The following is a 21,097-nucleotide window of genomic DNA, read 5'->3' on the forward strand; positions in this document are numbered from 1 at the left end:
CTGTATGCCACAGAACCTGTTTTTTACCATGTTGGTTGAGTTTAGACCTGACTTGGTTCAAGAGAGCCAGTGTGGAAGCAGATTCCTCCAGCTGCTGTATAATGTTTTATAGATGTGATGTCAAGCCAGGTCCTCGTCTAATAGAAGGAGAGAGGTGAACTGGGCTAACCAGTGGGATAATCCCCCTAATCCTGTCATGCAATTTTAAAACAGGCTGGTAAATTCTGGTCTGTTTTTTTTTTCTTTTCATGTTCCCTTCCTGGACAGGGAAAGCAGTAAACAATTCCAGCCAGTTGTGCAAGGCTTACACCTGTTGGTGAACTCCTGTGCATGTTTCCATTAGGCCCAATAAGGTGATTTATGCGAGTGAGTGATCCCTGAAGCGAGTAAGATTTGCACAATGGTGAACGCAGCACTGCGAGTACATAGGCACACTATCCTACAGACTGCATGGGCACCTGAGATAGCCAGGACGTGTGGGATTTCTATGATTTCGGGCATCTCCTAGCCTGGTCTGGTAACTTCACTGTGTGAGGAGCTCTGGTGACCTTCCCTGGGAGTTCAGCGGGTGGAGTGCGTGAGGGTTGGGGCTTTGCCTAGCAATCTGGGCAAGTACCAGTACAGTGAGGTGATGCAACGTGCTCTAATTCTGTGACTCCTGCTACAGAACGGTGCTGGTTGAACTGTGTTATCTGCTGAGCCTGAGATTGTGACTCCAACTCCTTGGTTCTCACCATTCTCTGGTATAGGAAGTGAACTGCACCACCCTATGCCTGGCACCGAATCCTTCCCCAGCCCGCTAGCCAGTGCACTGTGGGGCAGAGCTAATGATCTTCCCACACACACCTGAATGGGAGAGGCAGTAGCAGGCCATTGGAAGTGGGTTTGAGTGAGGGTCCCACAGGGGTCTGCTCTTGGCTTGACACTAATCAGTATTTTTATCAGTGACCTGGAAGAATATATACAATCATTGCTGGCAAAACATCCAGATGAGATAAAAATTGATGGAGTGATAAATAATGATGGGGATAGGCACAGACGACTCGTGCCTCCTGATGCTGGGGGAGCACGTGACCACCACACATGTCTCCTCTGCCCAGTGGACCCTGTGCCCAGCCCGGGTCCACTGCACTCTCCAGAGTCACTTGATGGGGAGGGCTGGCTGTCCCCTTCTCCCACTGCACCTCCCCCGGTGCGTTTGGCTGCTCTCCCTGGGGGCTGGGCCCAGGTGGGAAGCGGGACAGAGCTGCTTCTCATGTGACTGAAGCTGGCCACTCCAGGTCACTGACTCTGTGCAGTGCAGCAGCTGCCTGAGAGAGCCTGGCTGGGGCAGTGGCCTCCTCTGCTCCCCGCCTGAGCCCAGCTGGCAGGGACAGGGGCCGAACCAAGTGAACACAAGCTTCTGATGCAGGGCTGTAGCTAGAAGAGCTAACATGGTTCTGTAAGCAGGAGGATATCAAGTAGGGGCAAAGCAATGATAATACCTCCGTATATGGCATCAGTGACACTATTCCTGAAATTCTGTGTCAACTTTTGGCATACACACTTTAATTCCTAAAACATCTTCCAGTTCTTCCTGCCAAACACCTCTAAGATCCAGCCTTTCTTCTCCAGCCACATGGCTAAAACTCTTACCCAGGCTCTCCTCTTGCGTCTCCTCTTGCTTGCTTCCTCTGTGGCCTTAACCTATTCTGTCCTACCGCTTTCATATCCATTCACGATACTGCAAAGATATATTCCCTAGCTCATTGCTTTGAGTATGTCACTCTTCTTGTAAAAAGAAAAGGAGTACTTGTGGCACCTTAGAGACTAACCAATTTATTAGAGCATAAGCTTTTGTGAGCTACAGCTCACTTCATCTGATGTGAAGCTGTAGCTCACAAAAGCTTATGCTCTAATAAATTGGTTAGTCTCTAAGGTGCCACAAGTACTCCTTTTCTTTTTGCGAATACAGACTAACATGGCTGTTACTCTGAAACTCTTCTTGTAGTTCCTCCCCTGGCTCCCGCTTCTTTGCTGCGTCAAAGTACCTGGCGTCACTTTTAAGGTCCTTCACAGCCAATTGCTGCCCTTCCTGTCGTCCCTCATATGCTGTTGAGATGCCAATTCCTGACTCCCCTCCGGTAATGATCCCAGCCATCAACACCCATTGATTCAATTTTCAAATGAGCACCTCTGCACTCTGTCCTCATGCAACCCCCTGTCCCTGGAGGAGCAACCCATAACCATCTGCGTGGTCACCACATTGCCCTGATTCATCTCGCTCCTTAGAACTCTCTGCTGTGACCTTACAAAGGGGCTGTTGCTTGTCATGCTGACCTTTGTCTCATTGTTACCTGGTGCTTCCACCTATCTTCTCTCATCTTATGCTTAGGTTGTCTGCTCTCTGCAGCACAGGCTGTCTCTTATTCTGTGTTTGTACACCACCCAGCACCATGGAGCGCTGGTCCCTGGCTGCAAATACTATGCCCTCACTGCAGCTCTATCTACATAGTTTATCCAAGAGATGGTTAACAGGTGACTAGATGACAGTCTATAAGGAGGGGAGAAGATTTCTGACGGTAGAAAGCTTTTTAATCTCATGGCCAAAGGCGTAACATCCAATTGTTGGAAGCTGAAGCTAGATAAATTCAGACTAGAAATATGGCCCAAATGTTAAACAGTAAGGGTTATTAACCTTTGGAACAATTTACTCAGGCATGTAATAAATTCTCCATTACTTGAAGTCTTTTTAAATCAAGCCTGATGGCTCTCTAAAAGGGAATGGCTGGGTAAAATGATACATGCTGGTAGTATTCAGGAAATCAGCCCACATGATCACAATGATCCCTTCTGGCCTGTGATGTGGCTACCTGGAAATGCAGAGAAGTAAGAGGGCCCTTTGTGCATCTGTGGACCTGAGGAGATCATAGAATCATAGAATATCAGGGTTGGAAGGAACCTCAGGAGGTCATCTAGTCCAACCCCCTGCTCAAAGCAGGACCAATCCCCAACTAAATCATCCCAGCCAGGGCTTTGTCAAGCCTGACCTTAAAACTTCTAAGGAAGGAGATTCCACCACCTCTCTAGGTAACGCATTCGAGTGCTTCAACACCCTCCTAGTGAAAAAGTTTTTCCTAATATCCAACCTAAACCTCCCCCACTGCAACTTGAGACCATTACTCCTCATTCTGTCATCTGCTACCACTGAGAACAGTCTAGAGCTATCCTCTTTGGAACCCCCTTTCAGGTAGTTGAAAGCAGCTATCAAATCCCCCCTCATTCTTCTCTTCTGCAGACTAAACAATCCCAGTTCCCTCAGCCTCTCCTCATAAGTCCTGATTCCAGTCCCCTAATCATTTTTGTTGCCCTCCACTGGATGTTTTCCAATTTTTCCACATCCTTCTTGTAGTGTGGGGCCCAAAACTGGACACAGTACTCCAGATGAGGCCTCACCAATGTTGAATAGAGGGGAACGATCACGTCCCTCCATCTGCTGGCAATGCCCCTACTTATACATCCCAAAATGCCATTGGCCTTCTTGGCAACAAGGGCACACTGTTGACTCATATCCAGCTTCTCGTCCACTGTAGTCCCCAGGTCCTTTTCTGCAGAACTGCTGCCTAGCCATTTGGTCCCTAGTCTGTAGCGGTGCATGGAATTCTTCCGTCCTAAGTGCAGGACTCTGCACTTGTCCTTGTTGAACCTCATCAGATTTCTTTTGGCCCAATCCTCTAATTTGTTTAGGTCCCTCCGTATCCTATCCCTACCCCTCCAGTGTATCTACCTCTCCTCCCAGTTTAGTGTCATCTGCAAACTTGCTGAGGGTGCAATCCACGCCATCCTCCAGATCATTAATGAAGATATTGAACAAACTGGCCCCAGGACCAACCCTTGGGGCACTCCAATAGATACCGGCTGCCAACTAGACATGAAGCCATTGATCGCTACCCATTGAGCCTGACAATCTAGCCAGCTTTCTATCCATCTTATAGTCCATTCATCCAGCCCATACTTCTTTAACTTACTGGCAAGAATACTGTGGGAGACCATGTCAAAAGCTTTGCTAAAGTCACTGCTTTCCCCTCATCCACAGAACCAGTTATCTCATCATAGAAGGCAATTAGATTAGTCAGGCATGACTTGCCCTTGGTGAATCCATGCTGACTCTTCCTGATCACTTTCCTCTCCTCTAAGTGCTTCAGAATTGATTCCTTGAGGACCTGCTCCATGATTTTTCCAGGGTCTGAGGTGAGGCTGACTGGCCTATAGTTTTCAGGATCCTCCTTCTTCCCTTTTTTAAAGATGGGCACTACATTAGCCTTTTTCCAGTTGTCCGGGACCTCCCCCGTTCGCCATGAGTTTTCAAAGATAATGGCCAATGGCTCTGCAATCACATCTGCCAACTCCTTTAGCGCTCTCGGATGCAGCACATCTGGCCCCATGGACTTGTGCTCCTCCAGCTTTTCTAAATAGTCCCGAACCACTATGCAGCAGAGGGCAATGAAAATGATTAGGAGCTTGGGCACATGACTTATGAGGAGAGACTGAAGAAACTGGGGTTATTTAGTTTGTAGAAGAGAAGAGTGCAGGGGGATTTGATAAAAGCCTTCAACTACCTGAAGGGGGGGTTCCAAAGAGGATGGAGCTGGGCTGTTCTCAGTGGTGGCAGAAGACAGAACAAGGAGCAATAGTCTCAATTTGCAGTGGGGGAGGTCTAGGTTGGATATTAGGAAACACTATTTCACTAGCTGGGATGACTTAGTGGGGAGTGGTCCTGCTTTGAGCAGGGGGTTGGATTAGATGACCTCCTGAGGTCTCTTGCAACTTTAATCTTCTATGAATCACTATGTTCTCAAATGATCTCACACAGGAAGATAAGACAAAAAACACCTATCCTCTGTGGCTGAACACTTTTCACAAAGCAATCACTCTGTCTGACTTCTCCATCTTCGTCCTCAAAGGAAACCTGCACAACCCTTTCAAAAGAGAAGCCTGGAAGTTTAAATTCATAACTCTGCTAGGCACTAAAAATCAGGTACTGAACAGAGACCCTGGATTTATGGCTTATTACAACAATCTGTAACCCATTAACCCCCTCAGTCCTATGACTGCAGAGGTACTAACAAGCCACTCTACCTTGAATGGTCCCTTTACAATATGTGCTAACCACTTATACTAAGGTTTCAGAGTAGCAGCCAAGTTAGTCTGTATCCACAAAAAGAAAAGGAGTACTTGTGGCACCTTAGAGACTAACCAATTTATTTAAGCATAAGCATCTGATGAAGTGAGCTGTAGCTCACGAAAGCTTATGCTCAAATAAATTTGTTAGTGTCTAAGGTGCCACAAGTCCTCCTTTTTTTTTTTACTTATACTAAACAATCCGTTCCACCTTGTATTTAGCTGTGATGCATGGAATATCTTTCCCAGACCAGAAGAAGAGCTCTGTGTAATCTCAACAGCTTGTGTGTCTCACCAAAAGAAGTTAGTCCAATAAAGATATTACCTCGCCCACCTTGCATCTTTAATAATATGAGAGTCTGGCAACAAGAGATGGTTTAGAAAAGATATTTGAGAAAGGTGGTGAGCTACTCGTGTCCTTCAACTTGAAAGCAGCTGCTCTCTAGGCAGAAAATAGCCTGATTCAGCAAAGCACTTCGGCCATGCCTACGCTACTGCTTATGTTGGCAAAACTTACATTGCTCAGGGGTGTGAAAAAACACACCTTACAGCAGCAGAGCTGCATCCGTACAGCTGTGCAGCTGTAAGCTCTCTAGGGTAGACATAGCCTTAGACACATGCTTTCAGTGCTGTGCTGGAAAAGGCTGGACACAAGTGCTTTGCTAAATCGGCTCCTAAGCAATGCGGATGGACAGCTTCTCCTCCTATGAAGCGGATAAGGGGAAGCAAGCCACTTTAATGGCACCCTCTATACAAAATAATTTCTCTGATTTGCACAGATGGCAAGGTTGCATCCCTGGGAATGGACACTTAGGAAGAGAAGATAAATGGTTTAATTCAGTGCTAGTCTGTCAATCAACCGGAATTGAGGCTGAAAACATGGTACAATTGGTGACCTTTTTTGGATCTCAAGACATAACCCTCATGTCATGTGCAAAAGCAGGGATTCTAATATTCTCCAGACCCTGTCTCTTGCTGCCATCGTGCCAGGCTAGAATTGTTTTTATTTTAATTGAATGGACGCTGTATGGATGTCTTAGGGTCTGAACGTCCCCCAAGTTTGGATTTGTTTGGATCTGGGACCCTTTTCTAATGATCAGTGCTGCAGAGGGGACTTATAGCATGCTTGTCTGGGAAGAGGTCATTCCTGATCAGAGCTAATGCCCCCACAACATCTGGAGCATTAGACAAAGAGCAAAAGCTTTGTTTTTAAAGCATATAACTGCTTAGCTGACCTCCTTTTATAAAGTAAATCTTTCCTACTTTGGCTCATGCACAAGAGATATAAAAATTTAAATTCACTGGAACAGCCAGGATGACATCCGGGAGATAAAGTGCTTAAAGAAATGCTCTCAAAGGAAGTTTTCATCTAGGTATTTTAAAAACCTCCCCCCAAAAGGGGCCTTGTTTTTGGGGCATGCCAGAAAATCTGTTTCTGTAATTCCCCCTCTCCCCAAGTTATCCTTGGGCTAGAGGACAAGATAGATGATTTTTTAAAATAGTACAGCGTCATTCCTCAGGTTGGTAGAAAACCAAGAAACTCTATCGTTATTTTGTTTAAAAATAAAAGACTGCCAATAACAATAAAAAGAGGGTGGTGGTGTGTCAATGCATGCAGAGGACAAGGCTAAGACGCACACCGTAGTTCTAGGGGCTGGAATGTAGTGGGCAGACACTACATATGCAGTCAGTTGTCTAGGGAATATATTGTATTTAGAAGGCAAGGGTCAGACTATTTCGGGGGGGGTTAGCTGCTGTTCTATACAATGAAACCCTCCTCACCGTGGAGGGGAGATTTTGACTTGGATTATTTTGCATGTTTAAGTTCACTGTGGGGCATATCTTCCCCCTGACCCCCCAACTCTGCCAGGCCTTGGCTAACACAGAAAGGGCCTCTAGCGCTTACAGTAGCAGCTCAGGCTTTAAGATTCTCTAGGTCTAGGTTTGACCCCTGCTGCCAGTGACTCATAGGGTGCTTCATGTTACATCTACACCCACTCCGCTGCAGCTGGCCCCTTCCCCTGCTCTCTCTCTCTCTCTCTCTGCATCTTGCACTCATGACTAACAGCACTCTGCACTCCCCCACCCTCGTTTGCATGCTCAGAAGCCAGCAAGCAGGGCCGGCTCTAGGCCATGCCACCCCTAGAAATGTGCCCCCGCCGCCCCAGCTGGCCTCCACCTGCTCCCCTGAGCTTGCCGTCGCTGCTCCTCCCTCCCTCCCGCCCAGGCTTGCCGTGCGCCAAACAGCTGTTTGAAGCAGCAAGCCTGAGCGGGAGGGGGAGAAGCGGAGTGGCGGCGTGTTCACGGGAGCAGGCGGAGTGGAGGTGAGCTAGTGCAGTGCCAGGGGAGCCGCAGGAAGCTGGGCGGGGGGGGAATGGGGCATGCCCGGGGGAGGAGGCGGGGCTGGGGATTTGGGCAAGGTGTTGAGAAGGGGCGGAGTTGGGGTGGAGCCGGGGGTGGGGGGTCACGAAAAAAAGCGGGGGGGGGGGCAAAAAAATTTTTTTTTTGCATGGAGCAGCAAAAATCCTAGAGCCAGCCCTGCCAGCAAGAAGCAGCTGCTGTTGCCACCTGGCTGTTTGGCAGAGGAGTTGGAGTACCAGCCATACCAGTTTTTGTAGACAGACAGGCACTGCCGTCTCTGCAAACTGGTGCCATTGTGTATCGGGGTACTGGAGTTAGAGGTGCTGGGGGTGCAGCTGCAGTCCCTGGCTTGGAGTGCTTTTCCTCATATACGGGGTTTACAGTTTGGTCCAATGGCATTCAGCTCCCCCACTATACAAATTGTTCCAGTGTCCCTGTTGTGTATTGCCTCAAATAGCCACACACGTCCTCAGGAGTAGCTCCAGAAATAGCACAGGGCCCATAACTACAGCTTGGAGGCTGGCTCTGGGAATAGCACATGCTTATTAATTTGTAGTAACACATGGCTCATAAGCTGTTTAGATGTACAGTGTTTTTATGTAATATCATTAAAAAGCTACATAATTAATCAACACGTTTCTCATCTTGTCAGGGACATTTGTGCATTTAGAGTGGTATTAGTATTCCGAAGTGACAAACCCATGTGTTAGCATTCTGCAAAATCCCTAATCCAAACCATTCTGTTCTCAAATTCCATTCTATAACAGTCTGATTAAGAGGCAACATGCCGTCCCTACACCATTTACAACAGCAGCTGAATTCGTTATCTTAATGAGGTTATGCCCAAGAAGCAGAATTGCCGCTGACTTACCACATCGATTATCTGCAGCAAAGAAAGTTGTAGCTCAACAACAAGAGGTTGGGAATCATTCACTACGGGGCGTTCAAGGCGATTGTAGTTCCTCAACAGTTCTCTGTACAGACGCCTTTGGTTTTCACCCTGCTGGGAAACTTTTGGAGGGGAAAAAAAGATGGTGACATAAATCATCTGGCCCGATCAGAAAGTCCATTTTATTTCTGAATCCTCCGTAGCTTATTTTGATCTTCTAAAACAGAGAAGCAGATTCCCAGAAAGTAAAGACCTCCTCAAGTTTGCCCATATCGAACACATCTTCCATTCTATGGTTTCATAAAACATCGTGCACTGCATGTGTTTCTATCACGGAGCAGCCAAAGAACTAGAGGTATATAAGCTGGCTAGGAATCTTTTTGCCACATGACAAAACACACAGCTGAAGCTCTCTAAGGCAGGAAAGCCCAAACTACAATGTGGTTTTAGATTTGGTCATTTCCAGGTGTTTCCGCTTTTGTGGGGTGCAGGAGGGGGGGTTCCAACCATATTTGTGTTTCGAAACAAAACATTTCAAAAAATTAAAAAAAAAATTTCCTGGCTGAAACTATTAGTAGAATTCTGCCTGAATTTGTAAATACTTCTAGAGCACTGAAAAATGCATTTTTATTGTTTTTGAAGGCAAAAACCAAGCGTCAAAAAAACTTCGCCCAGCTCTGAGTGGCTGCATTGTGTCCTGAAGCCCGAGAGCTGGCATTACATTGACATCTGTATGTGTGTTTATCCTATCTAAGTTAACTGTGGGGTCCTTGTTATCAATGGATCTGATTAGGCCTGGCCCTCTGTGACCATGCATGTCTGGGGGAGGCAGAAAAGAGCCTCCTCCTTGCCCTTGGCAGTGCTCACAGGGGCTGGGCAGAATTGCAGCCTTTGTTCAGGGGAGGTGCAGGCTTGCTATCAAGATGTTCCTGTAGGGATGCTGCAGCGGGTGGGAAATAGACAGAGCTATGACTTCATGTCCCCATGTGCTAACCAGCACACCTGGCTTCCCTGAAGTCAATGCCCAAATTTGCACTGATTTTCACTGCAGCCAGAATTTACCAAGGCGAAAGGAGTAGAGCTGTGGGAGGTGTTATTTCTCTCAGTGCCTCCCTGCTGCCCCTCAACACAGGCCTGTGCCAAACAAGCACAGTCTAGCCCCATATAAATGTCTCATTCCTCTTAAAACCCTACAGCTCTTTGCTTCGATAACCTGCGTAGCCTCAACTGCCATGTGTGTCACATGGATATTCCTAATATCCAACCTAAACCTCCCCCACTGCAACTTGAGACCATTACTCCTTGTTTTGCCTCCTTAGCTTTGTTTAAATTGGCTTGTGTTTTTCCCCTCCAGTAGCCACTCTATGCTAGCGTTTGAAAATCCCTCTATCCACAACAGTGTAGACTGTACTACCATTGTGTCCTTTAGCTTCATTAAACCAAGCTCTCCTGTGTATTACTTAGAACAGAGTCAAACATATCTCCTCCTGCATCCTCTGTTCCAAGAAGCAATTCTTTATGGGGTTGAGAAATTTCTTCTCAAAACAGTGCCTTCATGGACCTGTTAATATTTTGGCAGCTGAAGTCCTCCATTATGGGGGGAGGGACAGCTCAGTGGTTTGAGCATTGGCCTGCTAAACCCAGGGTTTTGAGTTCAATGCTTGAGGGGGCCATTTAGGGATCTGGGGCAAAAATTGGGGATTGGTCCTGCTTTGAGCAGGGGGTTGGACTAGATGACCTCCTGAGGGCCCTTCCAACCCTGATAGTCTATGATTATCATCCGATCTTGTGTCCTCTCTCAGTGTTGGGCAATTGCTGGCGCCCGCTCAACTTGGAGACGAGCAACATATCCCAGTGATTATATAGCCCATTGTGTTGGGATTTGTAGCCATGTGTTTGTGCGCATTTCATTTTTTATCTATGAAATTATGTACATCTGCATGCAGTTTGGAGCCTGGAGGTTCTTGGCGAATTGCCCAGGCAGCTGTTGGTGTCACAAATGGTTGGCCTGTCTAATCAGGCTGTCATCTCGTTTTGTTGCAGCAGCCTCTGAGCAGGAAGAGAGGTGAGATTGGGGACAGATTAAAATAATTTTTTTAGAAAAATTAGACCAGCACAGTTTTAAAATCCTCAGTGCTTCGGTCACCAGGGAGATGATTGGTTTTCTCTCTCTCTAAAGCCCCAAAAGCTCCATGGTGTGAAGTTGGAATGAACTAAATTGTGGCATTTTTCTATAACAGGAGGTTGTAATTTCTGGGTCTGGGGACTGGTAGTGAGCTGCACAAATCTGGCCCCGGTCTTCGGGACTGGATCTTTTTTCCGGTGGCCAGTATGAAATTGCATCCAAAATAACTATTGGAAGAATGGTAAAGTTGAAAAGTCAATTGCTCAAAAGTGACACCAGACATGAGATGAAACCATCATTCACTTCCCTTGTGCAGATGCATTGTGGTACAGTCTTGCCCCACATGACACAGGAAGTGTGTAGCAGAACCAGGAATAGAACCCAGAGCTCTTGTCTTTAAGCACAAGAGAATGGCCTCTTTTACTATCCACTAATGCACTATGTATGCACTAATGTATGCACTAATCAGGCAGGGGTGCTATGGAAAATGTGATTATGTAATTAAAGACTGTATCGTAATGCATACTCACAAGGGGGCTGATTTGAAGTTGTACAGTCAACCTTAAATCTGGCATCTCCTGGCATTAGAATGCTTGATTTTGCGACCTTAATGGCCTTTAACATAGGGTTTTTTTAAAATGCAATTTCCTATCTCTCTCTCTCTCTCTCTCTTTTTTTAATAAAGAAAGCTATAAAATAGTAATACCATTATTTAGAACCAGATTGACACCTTCCTGGGTTATCATCAGGATCTGAATGCAGGACCTTTAGATCTACAACACAGACTGCTACCATTTGAGACAAAGGAGTAACTGGTAGCAGTAGTAGGTTGTTATCCTATATGTGGACTAGCCTTTGTGGGGTGGGGAATGCAGTACACGTTTTGCTAGTGCTTTACTTAGCCATTCCCCAGCCAGCAGTAGAAGAGCCTGAATCAGAATTTCTGGGTACTAATCTTGGCCTTTTCTGCGCAGTGTGGTTACCAAGCACACAGATTTGCCCTATTCATTCTAAAAGGTTGTGTGGGTGTGACTATAGTCTGCCATATTAGATGTGCATGTGTTCCAGCTCTGCCAGAAGTGATAATGCACAACTTTGCCATTACCTCATTGTGGGAACGATACTTGTCTCCCTTCTATGGTGGAGGCATTAGGCCTGGCTCAAGAAAAAGGCCTGGATACCCAGAAATATTACCATTAGTCAGTAGAAATGCTGAGACACTTTGGTCTGTTGCTGGCTTCCAACCAAACGCACCTTCCTCTAGGCTACAGAGGCGGCTGCTGCTGTTGTTCGCCATGCGGAGCCAAGCACTGTGGAGCCTATGAGCATGCTCAGAGTGGATGAAAGGTGGTGGGAGCTGGGAAGTACCCTCGGTGCATATGACGGCAGTGAGGCTGGAGGGTGCCCAGTGCAGTTGGAACATTCCGAGATTTTAGAAGCAAGATGAACCATATCTGAGCATGTGCAAAGGCTTCTAACTTTGCCAGATCTGGGTGGATTTTCTGTGAGGAGCACAATGCACCCCTCTGACCCCAGGACCACCCTCCTGCCTCATTTCTAGTTTTTGCTCCAAATCACAGAGGCACTGGAGTTCTTCAAAGAAATGGATTGGAAAAAAGTTAAATGCTGGCAACACAATGTATTTTCCCTTAACTTTCTTCATGGAAATGGCTGACCCCTGTTTGTGAATTTTTTTTAATTCAACCTCAAGCAGAGAACAAGCTTGGGGGCGGAAAGTCTGGCAAAGTTATAAGCAACTGAAACCAGTCTTATAACAGAAAGTGTAAGGCAACCTTAACTATAGGCAGTGCTGCAGATAAAATAGACGATCCCAAAAGGCTCTAGGGGGAGAAAATACTGGGTGCTAATGGGCTCTTTAGTCTAATGGCTGGAAGCTGTCGCTGCACAAATTCAAATTAGAATGAAGGCACAAATGTTTAACAGTGAAGGTGATTAACCGTGGGAACAAACTCCCAACGGGAGTGGTGGATTCTCCATCTCTTCATGTCTTCAGATCAAGCCTTGGAAGAAATATTTGAACCAAACACAAGTGACAGGGGTAACTAGGTAAAATGTAAAGGTCTGTGATATACTGGAGATCAGATTCGATCAGCTAATGGTTCCCTTTGGCCTTAAACTCTATGAAGTTAGTAAGCAAGTGTGACCGAGTGCAGGGAGTGAGTAGGTGAGCCTGCATTCTGATCCCTTAGAGGCCAATTACTGCCCCAGGAGAAGCTGACTGGGAGTAACGAACTCAATTGGCCCATCAGTCCAAGGCTGAGAAGAGATACAGGAAAGAAGTGCAAAAAGAGAGAGAGGAGGAACAGGGCTAGCTTTAATTAACTGGCCTCCTAAGCTCAAAGGTTGTGGACTCAAACCTCTGTAAGTGTCTAGCCACTAGAGGGAAACAGAGCCACACTGTGTTAGTGTGGGTCGTACAGATAATACTTACTGTCCTACTCTCAAATGGTAGCTGTGAGGCTTAGTTCATTGGCGTTTGCAAAGTGCTTTGAAGGCCTGGGGGAGACAATGCAGGAGAAGCGCTCAGTGGTGCTCCTGGCTCAGGTGATGTTGAGTCTAGTATGAGTTGGCAGCAGCATGCGTCCCGGGAAGAGCTGCCCATTTGTGGTACTGCATGTTGCATAGTCTCCTTAGGACTCCAGGGCTCTGTACCCTTTGGTTAGCTGCTTTGATTGTAAAGTTATTCAAAGTGTAACCTGACACTGATTTTTAAAGCCCTTAAAGGTGCAGGACCTGGCTGTATCTGAGAACCTCTTGCTGGAGCCTTGTGCTCAGACAGCAGGCACTATTTATGGATTGTACCACTGAGCATTCCTCTCCCGTCTGTCCATCCCCCTTGTCTGTTGTGCAGCCCATTGGATAGGGCGCTGGACTGGGATCCAGTAGAGCTGGGTTCTGCTTCTGGCTCTGCCTCTGACTTGACGCGTGACTTCAGGTAAGTCACTTTCCCTCCTGTGCCTCTATCTCCCCTCCCACCCATTGTCTTGTCTATGTAGAAATAAGCTCTTTGGGGAAGGCAATCTCTCCCTCTGTGGGTACTTCTGCACTGCATGCTTCTGTAGGCCGCACGGAGACTACATACAGCATGGCTATAAACAGCCAGGGAGCTGGTGAGGAGCGGCTTAGGGGAGTAAAGACATGCCTGAAGGGTGTGGGTGGGTAGGCGAGTACACACTCTGCTCACCCAAGGTGTGCCTCCCTCTCTAGGCTGCTATTGTTAGCCATGCAGTGTCTCCCTGCCCCCCCTCTGCCAGAGCCTTTCACTGACACAGGTAGCTACACGCCGCAGTGTGGACCCACCCAGTGTGTAGCTACACGTACACTATGTGCCACCACCAGTGGTGTGTAGTGTAGACGCAGCCTGTGTTTGTGCTGCACGCAGCACAATGGGCCCCTGATCTTGGGTAGGCTCTTGAGGTGCTGCTGTAATCTGACTTACATCTGAATTTGGTAGGTGATTGGGCTTTTGTTCTATTGGGTCCTAGTGGGTCTGGAACTTGCTCCTCCTTGAAATCCGTCTCGGCACATCCCTTCCCACTCCCAAATAACATCTTTTGGATTTAAAAAAAAAAGTTAGGGAGTTTTAATCTGAGTTCTGCTGGCCACATTTATTGCTTCCTCCCTTTCTTCCCCACTTTTTTTTTTTAATTCTTTTGGCATGTCTTATGTGTTCAAGCTTTTAGAGGGTGATTTCATCTGAATTATTTTAATTGTTTCTACTTCCCTCTTTTTGCTTTAGCGGAGGAACTTTACACAGACAGTTATTACTTGATTCATATTATTGATATTGTCCAGGCCTTTGTCCAGTCCTCCCTGACTATTCCAAAAATATTCCTTTTCCTTTATTATATATACCGCTGTTACCAGGTCTCCACCAATTATTACGTTGCTTTTGTTTGAGTGACGTTTAGATCTTAAAGCAGTTCTGTAGCTCAGCATTCTTGAATCATCATTAACTTCATTCCTCTTCCCATCACACTGCTGCTTCTCTAGTATTTTGTCTCCTGATCTATTTGTAAAAGCCCTTAACCCCTTAGGCTATCATTAACTCATTCTACTTATTTGCTGCCCTTACCTTTTCTGAATCTGAACCTTTAACTGAATCTGCATATTCCTGATGGATCCCTTCTCTCTTGCCCATACCCTTTTTTTTTCTTTTTCTTTTTTTTTAAACAATCATATATTCTTAATTCCCCAAATTTTCCTTTCTTGAACATCAATCTCATTATACCAGGATGTAGGATTTATTTGTATAGTGAATTCAGACATCACTCAATCTGATAGGAAAGCTTATACAGCAAGACGGTATTAAGAAAACTAAAGAAGCATCTGTTTAGCAAAATGGAGATATCCTTGTCATAAATATAAAGGGAAGGGTAACCACAGTACTATAAAATCTCTCCTGGCCAGAGGCAACATCCTGTTACCTGTAAAGGGTTAAGAAGCTCAGCTAACCTGGCTGGCACCTGACCCAAAGGACCAATAAGGGGACAAGATACTTTCAAATCTTGGGGGGCGAGGCTTTTGTTTGTGCTCTTTGTTTATGTGGTTGTTCTCTCTTGGGACTGAGAGAGGCCAGACGGAAATCCATCTCCTCCAACCCATCCTAATCCAAGTCTTCAATATTGCAACCAGTATAGGTAAGCCAGGCAAGGCGGATTAGTTTATCTTTTGTTTTATGTGAATTTTCCCTGTGTTAAGAGGGAGGTTTATTCCTGTTTTCTGTAACTTTAAGGTTTTGCCCAGAGGGGGATCCTCTGTGTTTTGAATCTGAATACCCTGTAAACTATTTTCCATCCTGATTTTACAGAGATGATTTTTACCTTTCTTTCTTTCTTTTTTTTTTTTTTTTTTTTTAATAAAATCCTTCTTTTAAGAACCTGACTGATTTTTCCATTGTTCCAAGATCCAGGGGTTTGGGTCTTTGATGATTTTGTAACCAATTGTTTAGGATAATATTCTCAAGCCTCCCCAGGAAAGGCGGTGTGTAGGACTTGGGGGGATATTTTCGGGGGAAGACATCTCCAAGTGGTCTCTTTCCCTGTTCTTTGTTTAAAACGCTTGGTGGTGGCAGTATTCTGTTCAAGGACAAGGCAAAGTTTTAACCTAAGCTGGTAAGAATAAGCTTAGGAGGTCTTTCATGCGGGTCTCCACATCTCTACCCTAGAGTTCAGAGTGGGGAAGGAACTTGACAATCCTAAAAGCCCTTCTAGAATCTTATGGGATATTTGCATTTACATGTTTATCTTTCAGGTGGTTTCTCCATAGATTCGTATAGGGTTTTTAGTTTCCACTATGAAGTTTTCGTATGGAATAAACAAATGTAAGGATTTTTTTTCCAAGGATGTGAAATAAAGAATAATGAAACAGATAGTGGGGATGATCCAGGCAAAATGTGAAGGTATGGAGCATAAAATATTTTTCAGGTGTGTCTGTTTTAGAATATTCACTAGGAATCTAACCAGCTTTGAAGAAATGCAACATATTCAATCCACTTTGGCAGACATGTGCATGCATAAATTTACTTAGTGTATTCTGCAGATTTCTGGGAATGTAAAGCATGTCATTTAATCCCTCAAAATACCAATATTCCCTTCTGCTTTTGTTCTTATGTGTAGTCAGTGTCATGGCATTTTCCCACAATTGTAAGCCCTTTCTTTCTTTTATTTAAGTCCTTTTTCCTTTGGATTTTAGTCCATAAAGACAAAGTACTCTTAAAATTGTATCCTTGTTTAGACATGAAAATTGTAATTCTCTCTCATCAATTGCCTCATAACATGTATGCTCTGTACTTGAGTATTTCTTGTCTTTGGTTAAACTCTCTTTCAGCTAGTTCCCTTTTGTATAGTCTTTGATTCTAACCTTCAGAGTCTCATAAAAATACAGAATTGTCACAGCACACTATTACTGAAACATTGTTGAGTTTCTCATTTTTACCATATAATTATAAAATAAATCCATTGGAATATAAATATTGTGTTTACATTTCAGTATGTAGTATACAGAGCAGTATAAACAAGTCATTGTCTATCATATTTTAGTTTGTACTGACTTTGCTAGTGCTTTTATATAGCCTGTTGTAAAACCAGGCAAATATCTAGATGAGTTGATGTACCTCCTGGAAGACCTCTGAGTACCCCCAGGGGTACACATTCCCCTGGTTGAGAACCATTAGTACAGAACATAGGCCTGGGAATTAGGAGACCCTAGTTCTCTTCTTGATGTGGCCTTGGGCAAGATACTTCACCTCACTGTGCCTCAGTTTCCCTATCTATAAAATGGAAATCATGATGCTTTTGTAAAGCAATCTGAGATCCACCGATGAAAAATGCTATAGACAAGCTAGGTATTATTTTATTTTCAGTTTCAAGCTGGCTGCAGGAAGCCAGTGGGGTTGTCTGAGAATAGGAGTGATATGTTGTAGGTGTGAAAAGCCTACTTGGCACCAGGTTCATTGTGAACATGCTGGAGATTTGGGAAGACCATTGAGAATTGAGCCAGTATAGAGCCAGGATAAGGATTTCAGCACGGGAGCAGCTGGGGCAGTGTAGATGTGAGCAGAATTTCAGAGATGATGATAGTAAGATATCCAGGTACAGATATGACTGACGTTTCTTTCATTATTTTTCTTTATTCTTTTTGTACAGCGCCAGGGGTCCTGGTCCATTCCTGGGGCTCCTACACACGATAGTCATACAAACAGTGTTTCTATTACGGTAGGGCCTACAGACCCCAACTCAGATCAGGGCCCCATTGCGTCAGGGGCTATACAAACACATATTGAGAGACATTCCCTGACACAAAGAGCCTACAGCTGAAATAGACAAGACAGACCAGGGTGAAAGAAACAAAGTATTATCCTCCTTTTACAGGGGGAAAACTTAAGTTATTTCTCCAAAGTTGCACAGGATGCAGAGCCAGGAATTGAACCCAGATTTCCTGAGTCCCAGGCCAGTGGTGAAGGGTATGTGTCTACACTGCAATTAGACACTCACAGCTGGCCAGCCTCGCAGAGTCCTAGAGCCCAGGCTCCAGCCCACACCTGAACATCTACACTGCAATTAAACAACCCCTAAGGTGAAGCCCCACGAGCCCAAGTCAGCTGGCACAGGGTTTTTCATTGCAGTGTAGATGTACCCTACTCACAAAATCACTCTTCCTATATTGAAAGCAGCTTTTTAGTTTTCACCAATCACATTTCAGAGCCACCTCCTTCAATCCCTGCCAAGCGGAATGCCCCCAAAGTGACAGCAGTACTTGTAAATATCACATTACTCGGTACCCTAATTTTTTACAGAGCAGAGAACTTCCTGACTGCTGTGCAGTCTGCGCACACCACATACTGTGTCCCGAGAAATTGTGAGTCACCTGGAAGAGCCAGTAAGAGCAGGAGTTTTACCATTAATTCTGGAGTCGAGCCAATGCTGAGTGCTTTTTAAAAAAACTCACCCTAATGATCAGCTAAGCCACAATAATTTATTTCTCCTTTTTATCCCTGTCTGCCAATGCCACTGTGAAATTTAGACAGCAGTGACTGCCAATTTTCTGAAGGAAAAGCTACACACCTTTCCTCCTATGAAGTGTAGCCTTGTGTAGCCTGTGACACGGCCATTGGCCTAGGTGAATATACATCTGTGGATTTACAGGGACGTCTCGGCAGTGCCTGCTTTAAGTCATGTAGCCATTAGTGCTTTCTTCCCTCTCGCTGGTGGGTTGAAGTGGACAGAGGATGTCTAGGAGGGATTGTGTACTTTCTGATAGAAGTTTTGGGTGGGTCTTGAACATCAAACATGTGCTCAGCTTTTGCTTTTAGACACTGCGGAATCAAAGACGGTGTAAATCCCTTTGTATCCAATTCAGCCCTGGTTTAAGCAGGCACAACCGAGTTTCTGATTTTAAGCTAGGGTTCGATTTGTCTGTATGGAGGAAGCAGGACGAGGACCACGGACAGAGCCCCTCATTCTGAAATCCTGCTAGTGGAAGTGATTACTGTCACAAAAGGGCTACTTCGATGGAAAGGAAAATGAGGCAGCGGAGCTCAGGGCTCTGAAGGATGAGTGGGTGAGGGGGGCTCTGAAAGCCAAGCTAAGATTCCAGACTGAAGTTGGATGCTGCTTTTGAGAATCTCTTGATGAGGAGCGCTATGACCCTGTCTGGCTGATCCAGTTATGCTGGCAACTAATCAAGCAAGGACCTGATCTAGAGCCCTTGGTCGAAATATTTTATTTTGGCTGGCTTTGATCTGATTTGCTTATCTTCACATCAAGTGTCTGAACATTAGCCATGTCTTGACGTGTGGCCTATTGTACAAGTCCTTTCTCAATGTCAATGACTCCTTTGGAGCATCATGTTTTGTTACCGTGTGTCTCTCTGCTTCCAAGCAGCCATACACCGTTGTCTTTGCTGTGAGTGCAGGATTAGACCCCGACTCCCATCTTTTTGTAAGACCTGATGGGGAAGGCAAACAGTGTGAAAACTAGGGCCTTCGTGGCTACCGGGGTACACTGAGGACCATGTCAGCTTTGACCTATTTGAATAATTCTCTTCCAAGAGCAGAAATAGGAGCAATAACAGGTACTCTGGGGCAGTGTGGGTGCAGGGGCCAGATTCTGATTTTGCATAAGCAGGTTTTATGCCATTGTAATTCCACTTATTTAAATGGAGTCACTCCTGATTTGCACCATTGGAAGCAAGAATAGAACTGGACCCCAGGCAACTACAGTCATGCTCTGATTCCTCTCCAAAGAACTGTAAGGCCCAATGCTGATCTAAGTTGGGAGCACAGCCACCAAAGTCAGTGGTGCTACACCTGTGCATGTGAGATCAGAAACAGGCTGAAGAGTGTGCTCTCTCAGCAAAGAAATCCCTTGTCAGGTTTCTGCACTTCCCTTCTCTCATGGAATACCCTAGCCTGCAGGCTTCCTTCTCACTGGTCCCGTGTCCAATGGCTGTGCCAGCCTGCTGTGGGAATTTTCTCATCGGATGCAGAGGCCTCTGATTGAAAGCAGGTTTTCTCTCTGTTCAAGATTTCTTGATCTTTTCCCTACTACCACAGGTGGAAGTGGCCTGTAGAAGTAGGAAACTAGGGTCTGTCACAAGCTTCATTTAAGCTACTCATGGCAGGGAGTGTCTTTCCCTATGCCTTCTGTGGCCCTGAGCATGATGTCTGGGAAGGAGTTTGGTTGCGGGAGGGGGTGCAGGTTCTGGGAAGGAGTTTGGTTGCGGGAGGGGGTGCAGGTTCTGGGAAGGAGTTTGGTTGCGGGAGGGGGTGCAGGTTCTGGGAAGGAGTTTGGTTGCGGGAGGGGGTGCAGGTTCTGGGAAGGAGTTTGGTTGCGGGAGGGGGTGCAGGCTCTGGGAAGGAGTTTGGTTGCGGGAGGGGGTGCAGGTTCTGGGAAGGAGTTTGGTTGCGGGAGGGGGTGCAGGTTCTGGGAAGGAGTTTGGTTGCGGGAGGGGGTGCAGGCTCTGGGAAGGAGTTTGGTTGCGGGAGGGGGTGCAGGCTCTGGGAAGGAGTTTGGTTGCGGGAGGGGGTGCAGGCTCTGGGAAGGAGTTTGGTTGCGGGAGGGGGTGCAGGTTCTGGGAAGGAGTTTGGTTGCGGGAGGGGGTGCAGGTTCTGGGAAGCAGTTTGGTTGCGGGAGGGGGTGCAGGCTCTGGGAAGGAGTTTGGTTGCGGGAGGGGGTGCAGGTTCTGGGAAGGAGTTTGGTTGCGGGAGGGGGTGCAGGTTCTGGGAAGGAGTTTGGTTGCGGGAGGGGGTGCAGGCTCTGGGAAGGAGTTTGGTTGCGGGAGGGGGTGCAGGCTCTGGGAAGGAGTTTGGTTGCGGGAGGGGGTGCAGGTTCTGGGAAGGAGTTTGGTTGCGGGAGGGGGTGCAGGTTCTGGGAAGGAGTTTGGTTGCGGGAGGGGGTGCAGGCTCTGGGAAGGAGTTTGGTTGCGGGAGGGGGTGCAGGTTCTGGGAAGGAGTTTGGTTGCGGGAGGGGGTGCAGGCTCTGGGAAGGAGTTTGGTTGCGGGAGGGGGTGCAGGTTCTGGGAAGGAGTTTGGTTGCGGGAGGGGGTGCAGGTTCTGGGAAGGAGTTTGGTTGCGGGAGGGGGTGCAGGCTCTGGGAAGGAGTTTGGTTGCGGGAGGGGGTGCAGGTTCTGGGAAGGAGTTTGGTTGCGGGAGGGGGTGCAGGCTCTGGGAAGGAGTTTGGTTGCGGGAGGGGGTGCAGGTTCTGGGAAGGAGTTTGGTTGCGGGAGGGGGTGCAGGCTCTGGGAAGGAGTTTGGTTGCGGGAGGGGGTGCAGGTTCTGGGAAGGAGTTTGGTTGCGGGAGGGGGTGCAGGCTCTGGGAAGGAGTTTGGTTGCGGGAGGGGGTGCAGGCTCTGGGAAGGAGTTTGGTTGCGGGAGGGGGTGCAGGTTCTGGGAAGGAGTTTGGTTGCGGGAGGGGGTGCAGGCTCTGGGAAGGAGTTTGGTTGCGGGAGGGGGTGCAGGCTCTGGGAAGGAGTTTGGTTGCGGGAGGGGGTGCAGGCTCTGGGAAGGAGTTTGGTTGCGGGAGGGGGTGCAGGCTCTGGGA

The 21,097-nt window shown here is 46.7% G+C and overlaps 1 protein-coding gene across 2 annotated transcripts in view; it reads right to left on the bottom strand.

Moving 5' to 3' along the window:
- Positions 1 to 21,097, bottom strand: part of LOC140911863 (neuronal acetylcholine receptor subunit alpha-7-like) — a 130,248-nt gene that overhangs the window by 99,310 nt on the left and 9,841 nt on the right. For both annotated transcript variants that reach the window (XM_073345880.1, XM_073345879.1), the window contains exon 2: positions 8,393 to 8,532. In XM_073345880.1, the coding sequence (XP_073201981.1) occupies positions 8,393 to 8,532 (140 nt within the window). The remainder of the gene's footprint in view (positions 1 to 8,392; positions 8,533 to 21,097) is intronic.

Source organism: Lepidochelys kempii, chromosome 5, assembly GCF_965140265.1.
Source record: "Lepidochelys kempii isolate rLepKem1 chromosome 5, rLepKem1.hap2, whole genome shotgun sequence".
Classification (NCBI taxonomy): Eukaryota; Metazoa; Chordata; order Testudines; family Cheloniidae; genus Lepidochelys; species Lepidochelys kempii.